Here is an 18366-nt window from a genome sequence, read left to right as displayed (position 1 = left end):
CAGCTGTTCATAGGTAGTTGTTATCAATAACCTCCATCCTGTTCCTCTTTACAACTAAGAAAACTGAGGTTTAAATTATTAAGCACCTTTCCCAAGCAAGAGGCAGAGCTAGGATTCAAACACATGGAGTTTCACTCCAGGATTTGTATTCTGAAGCAGTAAACTAAATTTCTTTCTACAAATTCAGTTTACATGGTAATGGAATGTGTGCTCTAGGAAGCACCCTTTATATCCTGCTGATGGGCCTCAGGATGCTTTTAGTAATATCTATATCTTTATAATACCATATTCAGTACTTTATTGAAAGTATATAATGCATTCCTGGTATCTTACCATTAGTTCATACAGTAACTGAGATCTGTTAGATTCTTAATAAACATATATCTTCATTCTTAACTTTCTTGCTAAATATTTCTTGGATTCTTTCCCTCCTCTCTAACCTCAGTAGATGCTTTCTTATTAGTCCAGGCTCTCAGAATATCTTGCTTGACATGATATAACAGTACCATGAGTAGACTTTCAGCTGTCATATTCCTCATCATAGTTTGTCTTATGAGATCACCTTAGTGAGTAGGTTCTGTGTGAGCAGAAGAATATAATTTGCCAGCTGGTAAGATTGATGCAAAAGTTAGATGTACTCCATGCATTTCAACAACTTTGTGATAATGTGAGAAGCCTTCCCACCTGAGAGTTTTTAATAAATTATCACTTGGAGAACAGGAAATCAGCTCTGACATCAGAAGTGTGGGGAGGAAGGATGTTGATTTGTGAGCATCTAGTGACTGACTGTACACATGGCTGACTAGCTCCTGTGTCCAGGCTTAAAAGATTTATGTTGTAGAAGTAGAGAGCAGAGTTCTGACCACTAGGAGTTCAAAAGGGTCAGGAGGAGAGGACAGAAGGCAATAATGGGTGCAAGAGGAGTGGACTTCAAGGTTCTAGAGCACAGCAGGATAAACATAATTAACAAAAAAAGGTATGCTTTATAAACAACTGGGAGGTTCTAACACAAAGAAGTGATAAGTGCTGTGGGGTGTTCTGTATGTCCTGTGGGAGCCCGCTCTTGGGTTCCTCGTGGCTTTACCCAGCAGGTCCGCATAGAGGATGATTAGGACCACGGGCCTGAGTGCAGGTGTCTGAGATGGTCTGCACTTGGCTGTGCTGTGGAATGGTCTATATGTCAAATTGCTCTGATTGGTCAATAAATAAAACCTGATTGGCCAGTGCCTAGGCGGAAGTATAGGCAGGACTAACAGAGAGGATAAATAAAATAACAGGAAGGCAGAAGGAGTCACTGCCAGCCGCTGCCATGATAAGCAGCATGTGAAGATGCTGGTAAGCCACGAGCCACGTGGCAGGGTATAGATTTATGGAAATGGATTAATTTAAGCTATAAGAACAGTTAGCAAGAAGCCTGCCATGGCCATACAGTTTGTAAGCAATATAAATCTCTGTGTTTACTTGGTTGGGTCTGAGCAGCTGTGGGACTGGAAGGTGACAGAGATTTGTCCTGACTGTGGGCAAGGCAGGAAAACTCTAGCTACAGATAAGTGCTTAAGGAGATGAGAAAGGCAATTCCTCTCACCTGATCACATTGTATGCATGTCTTTAATTATCACACCGGACTCCATAAATACATGTAGTGGTTACATATCAATAAAATACTTCTTAGAATGAGTGGTCAACTTAGTAGGAATAGGCAAGCTATGGCATTCTTTACTATTGTTGTACCAAACAAATTTTGTTAAAATGTCAGCTGTCAGACAAGTTCCTTGTGCCCATGAACATCTTCTTTAAGGGAAAATGTCTTAGTCCATTTGGGTCAGTATAATAAAACACAATATTCTGGGACTCCTTGTAATATATTTCTCACAGTTTTGGAGGCTAGGCTAAGATGAAGGAGCCTGAAATTCCAGGAAGGGCATATATCTTGGTTCACAGATGTTGCTTTCTTGCTGTGTCTCATAGTGGAAGGGGCAAATGAGCTCCCTGGGGCCTCTAAAATAAGGACTCTAGTCCTGTTAGAATATGTTAGGATCACCCATGGCCTCTTGCAATAGCACCTTCTCAATGTCATCATCATGGAGGAATAGGATTTCCATGTATGAATTTTGAGAGGAGGGAAACATTCTGATGTTGGAGGCAAGTACTTTCTCAACCCTGAAATCAACAGTCATCCATTCATTACAACACACTTGAATCTGAAGTTAATAAACTTCCTTGCTAAATAAATAAACCTCTTACAATATGTAAACATTAAGAGTACTTCATTTCTCATTTGTCTCAGCGTGAAACTTGCATGCTAAGTTTTAGAAGCTCAATCATACAATCTGGTTAGGGACCAGTCAGATTTGGGATTTCCTATCTGCTACAGTGTATTTTTTTTTTCTTTTTTCAGATTTCTAACTGTCTCCAGTAGACTGGCATCTGAATCAAGATTTAGATTCTGAAATTATTGCATTTTTATCTCCTATACCTTGATGACCAGTGGTAGTACAAATAAAGCTGATCATGTCCAATTCTTGTGACTTACTAATTTTAATCACAGCTACTCATCCAATAAACATGTAAGTTTAAATACCAAAAGACATACCTATGAATACTTACGACACAATTATTTGCAATAGTAAAAATCACATAACCCACATTTTATTCAACAATAAGAAAAATACAAAATTACGCAACATTTATGAAGGAGAGTATTGCACATTAGTGAAAATGTCCTGGTGAGTGCTGTATTCATGGACACAAACCACTCTTCCATTGGTATTGTCTGAAAGAGAGTAGTTAAACAAAAAGCCCCTCATGTGTTAATTATCTATATGGTATACTTACAAAACTAGCCACCACAGAAAATAAATACACTTTGGAGGAAACTATTTGACTCTACCTTTCAGTATTTGTTGTCCCTTATTCCTGTGTACTCTGCTGTTTATTGTAAGTACATGGATGCTACTCTATAATTCTGCTATCATGTAAGTAGACACTTTAGGCATTTTCTTCCTATCTGAAAACTAGTTTCTTAAAACCCAGAAACAAAAAAGAGCTTAAAATTAATCTCTTTTAATTCCCAGATAAAGACCTGAGATAGGACAATGAGAACAGAAGTAGGCACGGGGACACTTGTTTCAATGCAGAATCAACAGGAATCAGCATAATTATGGGGAGAATGAAGTGGGATAGGTTGTAATTAATTTTTTTGGTCCATCTATTCAGCCAAATTCCTTCATAGCAAAGACCCAGAAGGCATATTTCCTGGGTTTTCATTGCTGAGACAAATACCTGAGATAAACCATAAAAAGCCAGAGATGTGTATTTTGGCTCATAGCTTCAGAGATTAAAGGCCATGGTCAGTAGTCTCCATTGCTTGGAGCATAAGGTGAGGCAGAACATCACGGTAGTGGTGCATGTCGAAGAAGACTTCAGAGACCAGGAAGACATGAGACACAGAGAGGTCAGGGACAAGATATGCCCTCTAAAGGCATACCCCAAATAATTCACTTCCGGCAAATGTGTCCCACCTCCCAAATTTCCATGCTTTCCCAACGGTGACATCAGTTATCTCTCCTACAATGTGGCAATCCCCTTGCAGCCTCATAAGCAAATGACTTTCAACATGCCCCAGAAGCTAGCCCTGAAGACTTTAGCCACATTTGCAGGGCATTTCAGAATCAAACCATCACGTGAGGCAACTTGCACCTTGAAGGATGTTTGAATTTCCTATTGCTGCTGTAATAAATTTTCCCAGACTGGGTGACATAAAACGATACAAATACAATATTACATGTCTAGAGGACATGTTTTTGGTAGTTGAATTTTTATTATTTTTGTTCATTTTACATACCAACCACAGTTTCCCCTCTCTCCTATCCTCCCATTCCCTTCCCCCACCTCCTTTCTACTCCTACATCCACTCCTCAGAAGGGGTAAGGCCTCCCACTGGGAGTCAAAAACCCATGGCATATCAAGTTGAGGCAGGGCTAAGCTCCTTCCTCCTGCATCAAGGTTGAGTGAGGCATCCCACCATAGGGAATAGGTTCCAAAAAGTAAGCACATGTGCCAGGAACAGATCCTGGTCCCACTGCTATGGGCTATATTCTAACATGGTTCTCACTGGGTGAATGAAGATCAAGGCATGGCAGGATGATGTTCCTCTCCAGAGGACCCAGGAGAAAACTCAGTTTCTTGTATTTTCTCAGTTCAAAGCTGTTACACATTTGTGGAGTAATTCATTTCATTTCCAAATTCAGAACTCTTATTTGAGTCTATCTCCTGTGACACTACCCTGGCACTGTCTTCTCACTCATAAGGACTCCTGTGATTACACTCAGCCCATCCTGACGATCTAGGACAGTCTCCCTGGTTACTGAGCTCTCCTGATCAGCAACTTTAACTCATTCTGCATATTTAATTGCCCCTTGCAATGCACCAACATATTAGTTTCTTGTAATTAAGAGCTGGACAGTTTGGGGAAAGGCACTTGTCCTAGTTAGCTTTTGGCTGCTGTGATTAACATCATGACCAAAGGCAGCTCAGGAAGGAAAGGGTTTATTTCATCTAATACTTTCCAGTCACAATCCCCCACTGAAGGAATTCTGGACAGGAATTTAAGACAGGAATCTGAATGTATGGATATGGAGCAGAAAACACAGGGGAATGCTGTGATGATCTGGCCCGTTCTTTGGCTATCTTGTTTTTCAGACAGCTCAGCATCACTTGCCTAAGGAGCAGTTCTACCCATTGTGGGCCAGGTCCTCCTCTCACATCAATCATTAAGACAATTTTCCATAGACACAGCTACAGGCCAGTCTGATAGAGGCAATTCTTCAAGTGAGGTTCCCTCTTCCCAGGTGACTCTAGGTTGTACAAAGTTGACAATAGAAACTAATGAGGAGAGCACCATTCTACCTGTCATCAGACAGAACAACGGAAACTCTCAATTTAGTAGAAACTCAGTGAACACTACCCCAGAGCTTTTAGCTGAGCAATAAAATTATGTTTTCCTTTACCTAAACCAGTTTGGGCTGGGCTTTCTGTCACTTGAAATCAAGTATCCTGATATCCAAACAGGAGAGGAAATGAAAAGATATGGAGGAGAAAGAAGGAAGGGTCGGTTGCAAATGTGATTACCAATATTGAGCAATTAGTAACTGTTCTAGTTTGTGTTCTGTTATTGTGATAAAACACCGACCCAAAGCAACCTGAGGAAGAATTTATTTTAGTTTATATGTTACATTTAATCCTGAAGAGAAGTCAGAGCAGGAGCTCAGGACAGGGACCTGGAGGCAAGAAATGAAGCTGAGACCAAAGAGGAATGCTTCTGACTGACTTGCTTAGATGTTTTCATAGATAACCCAGGCCTGCCTGCTTAGGGATGGTACCGCCCACAGTGGGCTGGGCCCAACTACATCAGTTGGCAACAAGAAAATGCCCCATAGACATGCCCACTGGCTAATCCAATGGAATTGGCTCTTCAATTGAGGTTTCCTTTTACAAGGTTTGTCAAGTTGATAACTAAATCTAACTGTGACAGAAGCTGAATGACGTTACCTGTGCAGAAATGAGAAAAACTGAGAACTAATGAACAGAGTTAACCTCAGACATATACTGACTTTAGAGATTTTACTTCAGTGATCATGGTCAATCAATACTGCATGCATGTTCAGAGAAGAGGAGATGGCAAAATATTTTGCAATATTTAATAAATATTTTCCTTTTATCATTATCATTTATATGACTTACTATTGGTTAGCCAGGTACTTGGACCACTATACTACTAACTTTATCAGAGAAGAGTATAAATTACTACATTTTTGTCTTTAAGAAACTTTCTAAGGTTTTATTTGAAAAGTTACCTAAGCTTTATGATGCAAAAGAAGGCATTGTTGTTGGGTAATGTTAGGGTCCAAGAATCTGGGAATAATCTACCAGGAAGACTGGGTTTGTGCAAACAGAAAATTTATTGAAAAAGGCTGATATATCAGGGAGCCAGTGTTGGGATCCAAAACCATGTTCCTGAGGTGAGGGAGAAAAAGTCACTTAAAGGGAAAAAACCACAATATGATAATGCCATAGCCCTATGCAATTCTAATAGAGCATGGGGAGACATGGTTAGGGACTCCCCAGGCTATTGGGGAGTCATTGAGGTTTTCAGTTCTGCCCCTGCTTTGTGCCAACTAATCAGGGGAGAGTGGATGGTTTGTGGTTGGGCTGTTTCCTGTGCATTTGGGGTTAGGGTATTTCTAATCTCAAACAGAAATGAACTATCATTCCTACTTTCAACCAACCTCATATATTGGTCATCGTGGTTTGGTTCTTAAGTGTCCAAAGACATTTGAGCTAACCACTTGAGCAACTGGGTCCTCTATGGTAGGAGGTGAATACTTTAAGATACAGTGGTCTAGTTGGAGGAGGATATTAGGATTGTGATCTCTCTCTGATCCCCTCCCCAGTGGTCATGTAAACTGCTACAGCATATCCTTTTGCCAAGATGCTCTGTGCCATCAGGGGCCCAACACTGATAGGAACAAATAGCTATGAACTAAGATCTTTGAGACTGAGAGTGAAAATAGTTCTTCCTTCATCCATTCGTCTCTGGGGTTTTGTCATAGTGATGATTAGCTGATTGACATCTCAGCCACAGTCCCATGAAAGCATTAGAGCTTATAAGGCATGTAAGATGTAGTTGCTCAAACATGCAAAACAGAGTATAAATCTATTCATGAGCAGCTTCCTGAACTCTTGCCCCAAATCCTTTAATCTCCTCCTTTCCTCAAATATCTGTCTTAAAGTGGAGGAAGTAAGCAAAAAGTGAATTGGAAGCGTCTTATCTTCCACTCAGATTCCTATATTAAAAAAAAATATCCAGACCTAGTCTTTTCACTGTTCTTAAATTTTAATAGCCATGTATATGTGTTCATCTGTTTGGTGATATATTTTAGACCACATGCCTAAGTACCAAGGAGATAGATTCCAAAGAAAGCCAAGAAAGAGAGATTAGCCTGCATCATAAATAAGCGCAACAATCACATGTTCAATAGAATCTCCTAAAGGAAAATTATTGGTAAAAGAGGAAATCTTGACCTATTAATTATTGATTAATGCAAATCTTTGAAAACCACTTGCAATCTCTGTGAATTTGCCACTGACAGTGGAATAAGGAGATCAGGCCGACAGGAAGGCAGGATGACACAGAAGCCTCTTAGAGAGAGCAGAACATACCATAGGGAAACATAGTATATAAAATCTGTGGGTAAATAATGGTGTGGATCCTTAAATTGGCATGACTCAGTGCCATTGACTCTCAGCCAGTGATAAAATGACCTGGACTCCTTTATAACACAGTAGTTTATCGTACATGTAAGGGTAGTAAATATGGACACAAGGGGAGGTACCATGAAGGTTAATAAGCTCTGTAGATCATACTCATGTTTCCAATGAGACCATCTAACTTAAAGATGATTTTTGTAATTTTTAGCATTTAAGGAAAGTATGCATATTATCTCACAAGAGTGGCCATATTAATTAGCAAAAGGGAAAGCTAGAGACTGCAAGGACATCCCAGAGTCATTAAGGATCAGGTCCAAATTTCACTTGGCAGGCTGTTTGTGGAATTGTGTGCATCTGTGAGAAACAAGAAAATGTTTCAGCTCTGGGTAGATAACAGTTGAGTCTAATAGCTTCCCTGTTAATTGGATTAACTTCAGAGGGTAAAAGTAAACCAGACCCTGCCATGTAGCAAGCTCGCTCCTAAGGGCAGTGCCTTTCAGATAACATTATCACATGATTTTTGTCATGCCTAAAGTCAAACAAAAGTGAATAGTACATCCCCAAATACCATATTATTTCAAGACATAGAAACTAAAAAAACAACAACAATAAAGACTCAACAGGGAAAGCATCTCCTAGAAGTCAAGTTTACTGAACTTCAAATGAAGTGCCAATCACACATCAAATTTTGTTTTTCCTTTTCTGACCCTCATATTGAAGTAAATAACTCACAAAATAGGAATGTAGAATGAGATTATTTTATATTTGTTTGTTTTCCATAGTTTTACACAGACATGTTAAGTGTGTATATACATTTGTCCTAGTCACATTTTACTTCATAAATAATATACATGCTATACATTATTACTAGAGTTGTTTTGTTAGAATTGGTTGCCTTACTCTAATTTTTTATTACAATTTTTTCATTTATTTTACATACCAACTACAGTTTTCCCTCCTTCTTCTCCTTCCCTTCCCTACCCCACCTCCCTTTTATCCCCCTCCCCCATCCACTCATCTTCAGAAAGATGTAGACCTCCCATGGGCAGCAACAAAGCATGGCACACCAAGTTGAGAGATAACCAGGCTCTTCCCCCTGCATCAAGGCTGGGCAAGACAACCCAGCATAGAGATTGGGTTCTCAAAAGTCAGCTTAAGTTCCAGGGACAGGTCCTGATACCATTGCCAGGGGCCACACACAACTTTCATTCACATGCAGAGGGCCTCAGTTGGTCACCTGAAGGCCCCCTAACTCTTGTCCAGAGTCTGTAAGCTCCCATGAGCTCAGGTCAGCTGTTTCTGTGGGTACACCATTATGACCTTGACTGCCCTCTTGCTATACAATCCCTCCTCCACTTGGACTGGACTCCCAGAGCTCAGCCTGGTGCTTGGGTGTGGATCTCTGCATCTTACTGTGGATGCAGTTACTGGATGAATGCTCTCTGGTGACAATTAGGGTAGTCACCAATCTGTGCATAGGAGAAGGCCAGTTCAAGCACCCTCTCCACTATTGCTAGGAGTTATAGCTGGTATCATTCTTGTGGATTCCTGGGAGTTTCCCTGACATTAGGCTTCTCCCTAACAACCCACATCATGTTCCCACCCACCCCCAACCACCTATCAAGAAATCTCTTTAATTATTCTCCCCATCCATCCTGCTCCCAATCCACTCATTTTTTTTTTTAAACAAAACAAAACCATTCTTGGTCTTCACACTGCATTTTGTCCATGTGGCTGTGACAAATGTCAGTTTGGTAGTTCACATCCTCATGTGAATCTGACAAAAGCAGCTTATATTTTTTAAAAAGCGTATTTGAAACTCTAAATCCATGAATAATAGCAATGCCAATTACACTATCTAACATAGTAAGTGGAAAGCGGGTGTGTTTTCTATTTCATAGATGAGGCAATGGAGGCTTGGGGGTCCAGTTAACATATCCAACTTCAGGCACTCCACTCAGTAGACAGTGCCACCAGGCTCTCAGTCTGTGTGGAAGACAAGAGGAGTATCTATCCACGTTACCAGGAAGTTCTGGCCGCTTGTGTGAAGATACTGAGTATGCACTGTGGGCTGTGCAGCAGACAGCTGCAGTGCTAGATGCAGATGCAGGTTTTATTCTCTTAGGGAGAACATTTAAGCTCTGAGTCTTGTTTTTATGAAATGGGGCTAATAACCCCTACATGACTAAGTTACTGTGTGGGTAAATGAAATGTCTTCTTTACAATTCCATTTTGCATTTGTTTTTGTCAAGGGAATCTTAAAACAATGCTAGAAATTCTTTTCCTGAATTTAAAATATATTTATATATTTGGTCTTAGCCTCTACATATTATGTTTTTTTTCCTTGGTGTTATACAAAGTCAGCATATGTTTTGAAGTGATTTTATTGTAGCCACAAAGCTCTCACCAGGACGCTTAATGTAGAAATGAGTCCCTGTTTGTCTCATATGACAATGCTAGATAATGTCTTAATTGCCAAGCTTTTAAAGTTATTGTTGAAGTTTTCTACTTCCTGTAAAGTATAATCTGATGAGATAAACACTAGTGTAAACTTTTAAAAGTAAAGACATGTTAAATTTTTATTTAGATTCTTATTAAAGAGGAGAAAAGCAGGACTTACAATTGATTCTGGCATAAATATTTTGATCTTACAATCACACTACACCAAAGAATATGTTTATATTCAAAAGTCATTTTGGGCATGAGTGTGCGTGCATGTGTGTGTGTATGTGTGTGTGTGTGTGTGTGTGTGTGTGTGTGTGTGTGTGTGTGTGTGTGTTTATGTGTGTTTATGCACAGGTGTGTCCATGTGTCAATCTCTAGTGTCATTACTCTAATATTATCCATCTTCATTTTGAGACAGGGTTTTTTGCTGACCTAGAAATCACAAAATGGGCTAAGATGGTTGGCCAGGGAGCCTCAGAGCTCTGTCATCTCTGCCTCTTCAGGTTTGTGACTGCAAGTGACTGTCACCACATTTGACATTGTTTTAGGTGGGCTTTGAGGGGAAGACCTCAGATCTTTATGCTTGTGCTTCCAGCATCTTACTGACTTAGCTATCTCATCAGCAAAATGCTTTGATTCAAAGTGTCATACAAAGGGTGCTTTTTCTTTTAAATGAGAAAAAAATGAATTTACACTCAGTAAGTCATTTAATCTCTACTTTATTTACCCTCTAATGATTTAGGAAGATGATAAAATTATTTAAGCACCAATTTTATGGATTAGAAGTTGAGGCTTGATGATCCGGTGTGGTGGTGTATACCAGTAATCCCTGAACTTGGGAGGCAAAGACAGGTGGAGCTCTATGAGTTCGAGGCCAGCCTGGTCTACATAGTGAGTTCTAGGACAGCCAAAACCATGTCTCAAAAAACCAAAAAAAAATGTTGAAGCTTGAATGTTTAAGGTTCTACACAATTACAGGACAGTGAGGGTCTTATAAACTACAGAAATTTCTCATTGGCTAGAGTTCAGGGCTGGGTCAATTCAAATACAGTTGAAATGGCAGTGAGAGCCTTACCAGACTTTCATTTTCAGTTGTTAACATGGAGGAATTTGAGAGTTTTGTGGTGGTGCAGGGCCACAATAGACTATTTGTGCTGACAAGGATGCTTAGGACAGTGCTGGAGTGAGATGCTAGACATGAGTCACATAGTGTGAGCATGAGTTCTCTTATTTCTGTGATCAAGAAACACTTAGGAGAGGAATGATCTGTGCTCAATAGTTTTATGTCAACTTGACACAAGCTAGAGTCATCAGAGAGGAGGGAGCCTCAATTGTGAAAATGCCTCTATAATAACCCACTGTAAGGCATTTTCTTAATTAGTGATCAATAGGGGGGGGGGGTGCCCAGCCTATTGTGGGTGAGGCCATCACTGGGCTGGTGGTTCTCTCTAAGAAAACAGGCTGAGCAAACCATGAGGAGCAAGTCGGTAAGCAGCATTCCTCCAGGGCCTCTGCATTAGCTCCTGCCTCCAGGCTCTTGTCCTGTTTGAGTTCCTGCCTTGACTTCTCTCAGTGAGGGACTGTCATCTGGAAGTGTAAGCAGAAATAAACTGTTTCCTCCTCAAGTTGCTGTGGACATGGTGTTTCATCACATAAATTGAAACTCTAACTAAATCAGGTCCATTTCTGCTTGTAGTTTAAAGAGGGTTACATGTAGTCCATCATGGTGTGGCAGTAGTATGAGGCAGCTGGTCACATTGTATCTGCAGCAATCGAGCAGGAAGAAATGAATGCTGATGCTCGGCTTGCTTTCTCTTTTTTTATTCAGTCCAGGATCCCAGTTCATAGATAGTGTTGTGCACATTTAGAATGGGTCTTCTCACCTCAGCCCAATTTAGAAACAGATATGCCTGGAAGATTGTCTTTTAGGTGATCCCAGATTTTATTACATTGCCAGTGTTAACCATCACAATGCATAAGGGTGGAATGAGTCATGCGAATTTTTAGAATGGCAAGTTGGAGAAAGTCTTAGGACAGGTATTGGAGGTCAAATTCCTAGATACTGTGATTTACTGGAAATGGGCAAGCAACATCCAGTGTGGGAGAAATAGCTGTTTTGGTTTTGGAGCTTGGAGTTTGAAGTTCCTGAACCTTGCAGATGGCCAGGTACTTGAATATAGGAGTCTAGTTGGGAAGCATAGGTGTAGGCATTAACTGGAGTGCCACCACCAGGGTGGAAGAAAGGAAAAGATCTTAAGGGACAGCTGCTTACACACCAGGGTTCTTGCAGATTCCTATAAATCACCATGTATTTCCTTACTTCCACTTACCTTTTCAATAATTTGAATACCTCATGACCTTTGCATTTGTTCATTTGTGGGACCCACTCTCCCCTCTTCTTCACATGCCTGGTTCTTTTTCATCTTTGTGTCCTTGAGACTGACCTACTCATTCAATTAAACCCAAATGTCCTTGTCTCAGGCTCTTGTTTCTGTCAGAGCACTGGCCGTATTTTTTTTTTTTTTTTTTTTTTTTGCCATTTACTGAGATGTAAGCTCAGTGAGGCAGGACCTATGTCTGCCTTGTTCATTCCTTGAATCATAGATGGGTAGAAGTGTTTGGCATATGGAAGACACTTCATGGAGAGACTGCAAACTCTCATTTCGTCAAGTACCTTAATGCTATCTGTACCAATTTTTGCCTTATCCCAGCTCCATATTTGTTTTGTTCTAGCTAATTCCAAGGTCTTGTGATTTCCTGAACATCTTAGCCTTTCCACCCACTGTGCCTTCTCTATTTTCACTCCTTGAGATGTCCTTTTCTTACTCTCTATTCCTCCTTTTTAAACTCAAAAACTGGCTTAATTGTCACCTTGTCAAGAGCATATGCTTCTGATGTCCCTTCTGTCTTGATTGCTTTCCCAGCACTTACTACCAATAAAGCTGTTGTATGTCTGTTTCCATTGCACGTTACAAACGTTTTGAAGCTGAGGAGTACAACTGCCCGATTGTATTTCTTACAAATGCACACAATGAAATGATAACCTCCAAGGTGATAGCTTCAGGGTATCAGATTTTGCAAGCGTTGATTAGGTTGTGGGGGTGAAGCATTCATATGTGGGATTAGTGCTTTCACAAGAAGCCCCACAGGAATTATTAACCCTTTCTACCATGCACGGCTACAGTGAAAGGTGACATTTATGAACCAGAAGACTAGTTGGTTCTGGTCAGCTGTTAATTCTGTTGACACTCTGATTTTAGACTTTCTTGTTCTCCCGAATAGTGAGAATAGATTTCTGTTGTTTGTGAGCCACTCAGTCTATCGTAGTTTGTTTATCAGCCCAAATGGGTAAGATGGGGGACAACCATCATTTGAGTTCACATTCTTATCTCTAGTCAAGTTCTTGATACTCTGTAGCTATTTGATATTTGTGGAGTGAATGAAGAGCTAGATGAATAAATGGAGGAATAATGGAAGTAAGCTGGGGCACTTAGAAACATACCAAATCGGAGGGATAACTCGGAGTAAGTTACTTAGGTTGGATGAGAATATATGTCTTCATTTTTTTGGGGGAGGAACGAAATGAAAGCCCCCACCCCATCACTGTGTCATTCAATGAGATGTGTCACATTCATCGGCATTCTCCAGAGAAATGCAAGCAATGGCATTGAATTAAATAATTTGAAGAAATTGGCTCACACAGTTACAGTGACTTACTGAGTTCAGTTGGTGGTGTGACACTGAGGCTGGAGACTGAAGAAGTGAGAGGTCAAGTCCAGACTAAGCCTGATGAGGAGTCAAAATGAAGTGTGAATACTGTGTGCTGGAGAACTCCCTCCTAGAGGTGGACCTTTGTTATACTGAGGCCTTTGGCACATGTATGGAAATCTCCAGTGCTTTGGGAGACAATTTATTTTACTCAGAGTCCACCAATTCAATTTTAAACCTAAACACAAGTGTTTGATCAAGTATGAGGTTTGTATTGTCCAGCCAAGTTGACACATAAAACTAGTTGTCACACATATAGGACATCATATAGTTTCCTAGACACTAGTTAGGGAATACTAAGCAGTTTTTCTGAGCTGGTCCAGTGTTCCCACTCAGACGAGCTATGAAGATGCATTTTAGGGTCACTGGATTGTGGTTTCTTGCTGGATAGAAAATGAGATTTTTTCCTTTTATTGTACTGAGTCTCTCTCCAGGCCAAGGATACAAAACTAAATTACATTTTCCACAAACAGTATGGATAAGAAAGGCTGCCCAGTGCCTACTAGTGAAGGAACATACCAGAATGAAATGTAAATAAGGAACAACACCAGTGTTCAATCATGGGTTGCTATGGCCTAACTCCAAGCCTTGGTTGTTCATAGTTTCCCAAGTAGAATAAGGTTGAGCTAGCTCACCTCATTGTGCTCTCTTTCTCAGGAGAGATCACAGAAACTGTGCTTTGGTCTGTATGGCAGAATGCCTTCTTAGAAGACAGTATCTTGAGAACTCCAGCATACATGCATGTGATGCCTTTCATCATATTTCTGGGGGGTAAATTAAATCCTACAGTAAAAAAGGAGTTACCTGGAGTTGGGAAGATGATTTCCAAGAAAAATATGAGGAACCAAGTTTCACCCACAGAAAACATGTAAAAAGCTTGGCATGGTGGTAAATGCTTGCAGTCCTAGTGCCAGGGAGATGGAGACAGGGGATCCGTGGGACACACTGACAAGTCAACATAGTCTAATGGTAAGAGTTAGGTCCCAGGTCTCAGTGAGAGTCTCTGCATTAATAAATAAGGGAGAGAGATCTGAGGTTGACATTTGAAATCTATACCCAGGTACACATCTATATGCACCTGATCTCTCTCTCTTACATTCAGGTTCACCAATCACATATCATGGCATCTTTGTAGCTTTACAGTATTTTCCCCCCCAATAACTGGATCTCTTAGCTAAGTGCTACCAACTCCCAAAGGTAAGATGCTTGTATTGTGACAACAGCATAAAGGACTCCATTCTTCTCCATCCTCGATACTGCACAACTTTATGAAGAGTAATATTGAGTGATACATGCTTCCCATGGTGCGGGCAGCATCTTCAGGTGGGAAGGCCATTTCCCATGTTTCTTCATCTTGAACCATTTCAGAAGGCTTAGCCAACTCTATGTGAAAAACGCATGTTGGCTGAGGAGAGTTGCATTCAGTAGAGGATTGGGAGTAAGAGGGACAGGAAGTGAAGCATTGGAAAACAATACTGTCATTTTCTTCATTAGATTCAAACTGACACACATCCAGCATTTCGATGGAATTTTCTATAGAACCAATCCCAAACTACCTCATGTCAAAATATAAATACCTGACAGGTAGGTGCATTTGGAAAAATGAAACAGAAAAGTACATTGAAAATAGATCATAAAACTTTATTTGTGATTATTTGATCATACAGATTTTGTCAAAATGCACTCCTAGCTCTTGCATTTATCATTGGAATATGCCACAGATTGTCATTTTCTGATTTACCTCCTATAGATTCATATTAAAATGTGCCATAAGGAAGGAATAAATGAATTTGTGTGATGCCATTTACTGATTATGAAAACAGAGGAATCCAAAAATATTTACCAATATCAAAAGCACACATTTATATTGCATTAATTTTGAAGTCACATGAACATCAAAGTAAAGAGTAGTCAGGTTCTTCTCGTTATATCTAAGTTACAGATATGATGTTTTTTCACTGTTGAATATGAAGCCTGTGGCTCAGTGCTGTGTAATCTGGGCCTTATTTGAACATTAATTACTCTCCTAATGAAGGTGACTATGAAAAGCAGACAGAACAGTTTGTACACAGTGAAAGTGTGGCATTAACCAGACATCCATCCTAATACCTTATTTTGTTAGGAACGTAGCTTCAGTATTCAAATAAAAATGACATGTGGTCCATCCCTGAGTAGTCTGCACACCTGTTTCAGGCATGGGTGGTGACCAGCATTTTAGTCAGGAAAAATCTCTCTTTCAGTGTCCAGCACCAAAGAGTGAGCTACTTCAGCAAAAGGGATCTTAAGAAAATTCTAGAAAACCACCTTACAGGTTTTGTTCCCCTTGTCATAGTAAATAATGACTTGACTTTCTTCACTTGTTCTTAATGGAGCTAATTACATGTCCTTAGAAATGGTGTTAAAATTACAGGTAGTTTTTAATTACAAAGTGTTTCCTTGGAAACCGTTTCCTGTATATGAAACTGTACTTTGTTCCAAAATAGTTCATTTCACTTACAATTAGAAATCAAAGAATGAGCACGGCATAGGGCAATTTAGAGACTGTCACACTAATTGCCATGAAAAAGTTAATTTTTCACAGTAGACAACTGACAGAGCACATCCAATTAACTGGTGTGCAGTTACTCACCAGCTACCTCAGAAAAGAATTATTCCACTTTATGACCATTAATTGGTCACTGGCATCAGACATTGCTTTTCCAATTTAGACATTTATTTAGAAATTATGTATGTATATCTATAAAATTTGGAAAGAACTGACCACAATGATTACTTATTGTTGTGTCTAATGATCAGCCTGTGCCGGTAACATCCAAGTTCACAGCAACCATCTTACAAATCACCTTAACACACTGGCTTCACAGCTAAGGGTAAGCCTCTCTTTGGTTCATAAGGAGTTGTCCTGGAAACCATCCTGATACAGTCGATAATAGGGCAGACGCTGAGGCAGAGAGTACAGCCTGTGCATGTGTCGGTAACAGTAGGCAGGTGAGTTTCTGGATCAAACTGTATAGCCTGCAAACAGAAATCAAGAGAGTTGAGCCACTGCCCACCAATGTCAAGAATTCCCCCATTTTAACATCAGCATCTCTGTCCACAGCAACTGAGATTACCACACCGAGCACCGTGGTGGAGCAATCATAGCAACAGCTGAGTTGACAGGAGAAGCAGAGAAATAAATGAAACTCCCTTAAATTAGAAATGCAGTGTTTACAGTTGATTAGAGGCTTTTCTTTCCATGTGGGAGGAAACATTTTTTTTTTTTAAACACAGCGCTTCTGCTTTCTCGGCCAGTGGAGGGCTCAGGTATTGTCAATCTGACCAGGCTGAGGCACTTTGTGCCTGCCCATGCTTTCATATAGATCCATTTACTCCTCATACTTCCTGTTCTTTTTTTAATGCTTTGTTGTTGTTTGTGGTGGTGGTGGTGGTGGTGGTGTGTGTGTGTATGTGTGTGTGCAGGTGCATATAGGCATGGAGGCACATATGTGTATATGCATGTAGAGGTCAGAGGACAACCTCACTGTCATTTTCAGGAATGCCATCTGCCTCTTTTGACACAGGATCTCTCATTGGCCTGGAGCTCACAAATTAAGCTAGGCTGTCTGGTCAGTGAATTCCAGGGGTCCTCTGTCTCAACCTCCTCAGCTTTGGGATTTCAAGAGTGGGCCATTTTGCTGGACATTTTTACATGTATTCCAAGCACATGTGGGTCAGGTGGATTGAACCCAGGTCCTTGTGATTGCAAGGCAAGTGGTTTACAGGCTGAGCCATCCTCCAAGATCACAGTCCTTGTTCTTTACCTTGGAGAAGTGATGATGTCAGTGAATGCACTTCAAATCATGCATGCAAATTTTAAAAGAAAACAGTAGAAAAAAATTGGCTCCACAGTCAGCTCTGAATTTTAACCATTTCCAACTTGATTTTTAGCATCATACCACCATAACAGGAACGAGATGTAGAGGTGTGAGAGCCCTTGTCCTGCTCTGGCCCTGACATTTCCCAGATGTGAGAACCTGGACCCAGCTGTCTAGCTCTGAATTTGCCTATGATTTTCAATAATTTTATAATTTTCTCCTCCAATCTCCCTCCCTCCCTCCTTTGCTGCCTCCATCTATTTCTCCCTCCACCCTTCCCTCCCCACCCTTCTTTACCTCTCTTGCCTCTCTCTCTTCCCTCCCTCCCTCCCTTCTTCCCTCCCTCTTTTCCTCCCTTCCTTTCTTTCATCCCCCCCCCCCGCCCTCCACGAAGTCATATAAAAGAATAAAAGAACAAATATACTGGATGTGAAGTGAGAATTGGTTTAAGTTATCGTGACAACTTGCCCGTTATAGGCATCTAAACAGTGGAGTCACCATGGCAGTCCTCAGGGGCAGGTTTGGTCTTTTAGGAAGGACTTCAGTGCAGCTATGGGAAAGAATAGTGGATGAGAGGAAGGGGAGCTCCTGGGAGCCTTGCTGCTGGCTCACTTCCAGAAGAAGCTTTACTCGCATCCTAGTCTTCTGGAGTGACAAGGTAGGGCTTGTGAGGCTCTAACAAGCGGCAGTGGGAGCCTTACTCTTCTCACCTTCTGAGGCCAGCCCTACAGGTTTTTCAAGGCATAGTTTTCTTCTGTAGCTTTGGAGCCTGTCCTGGAACTTTCTCTGTAGACCAGGCTGGTCTCGAACCCACAGAGATCCTCCTGCCTCTGCCTCTCAAATGCTGGGCTTAAAGGCATGTGCCACCACTGTCCAGCTACAAATCTTTTGTGTAAACATAATTTCATGATTATTATTGCCTTTTGTGTCTTATTCTTGTGTTAGAATCTAACTAATATGTACAGTACACAAGCTGGTAGGTGAAGTTGTAAGCTAAAGTAAAAGAGAAATGGGTAGAATATGTTCT

General features: G+C 40.6%; 1 protein-coding gene across 1 annotated transcript in view; it reads right to left on the bottom strand.

Moving 5' to 3' along the window:
- Positions 1–15098: 15098 nt before the first annotated feature.
- The window catches only part of Dpyd (dihydropyrimidine dehydrogenase), an 837903-nt gene continuing 834635 nt past the window's right edge, over positions 15099–18366 (bottom strand). The window contains exon 23 of the mRNA XM_006977841.4: positions 15099–16497. Coding sequence (XP_006977903.2) covers positions 16327–16497 — 171 coding nt within the window. The 3' untranslated portion in view covers positions 15099–16326. The remainder of the gene's footprint in view (positions 16498–18366) is intronic.

This window comes from Peromyscus maniculatus, chromosome 6, assembly GCF_049852395.1.
Source record: "Peromyscus maniculatus bairdii isolate BWxNUB_F1_BW_parent chromosome 6, HU_Pman_BW_mat_3.1, whole genome shotgun sequence".
NCBI lineage: Eukaryota > Metazoa > Chordata > Mammalia > Rodentia > Cricetidae > Peromyscus > Peromyscus maniculatus.
Note: the sequence above shows the minus strand (reverse complement) of the source record. Positions and strands in the feature narration are given on the sequence as shown.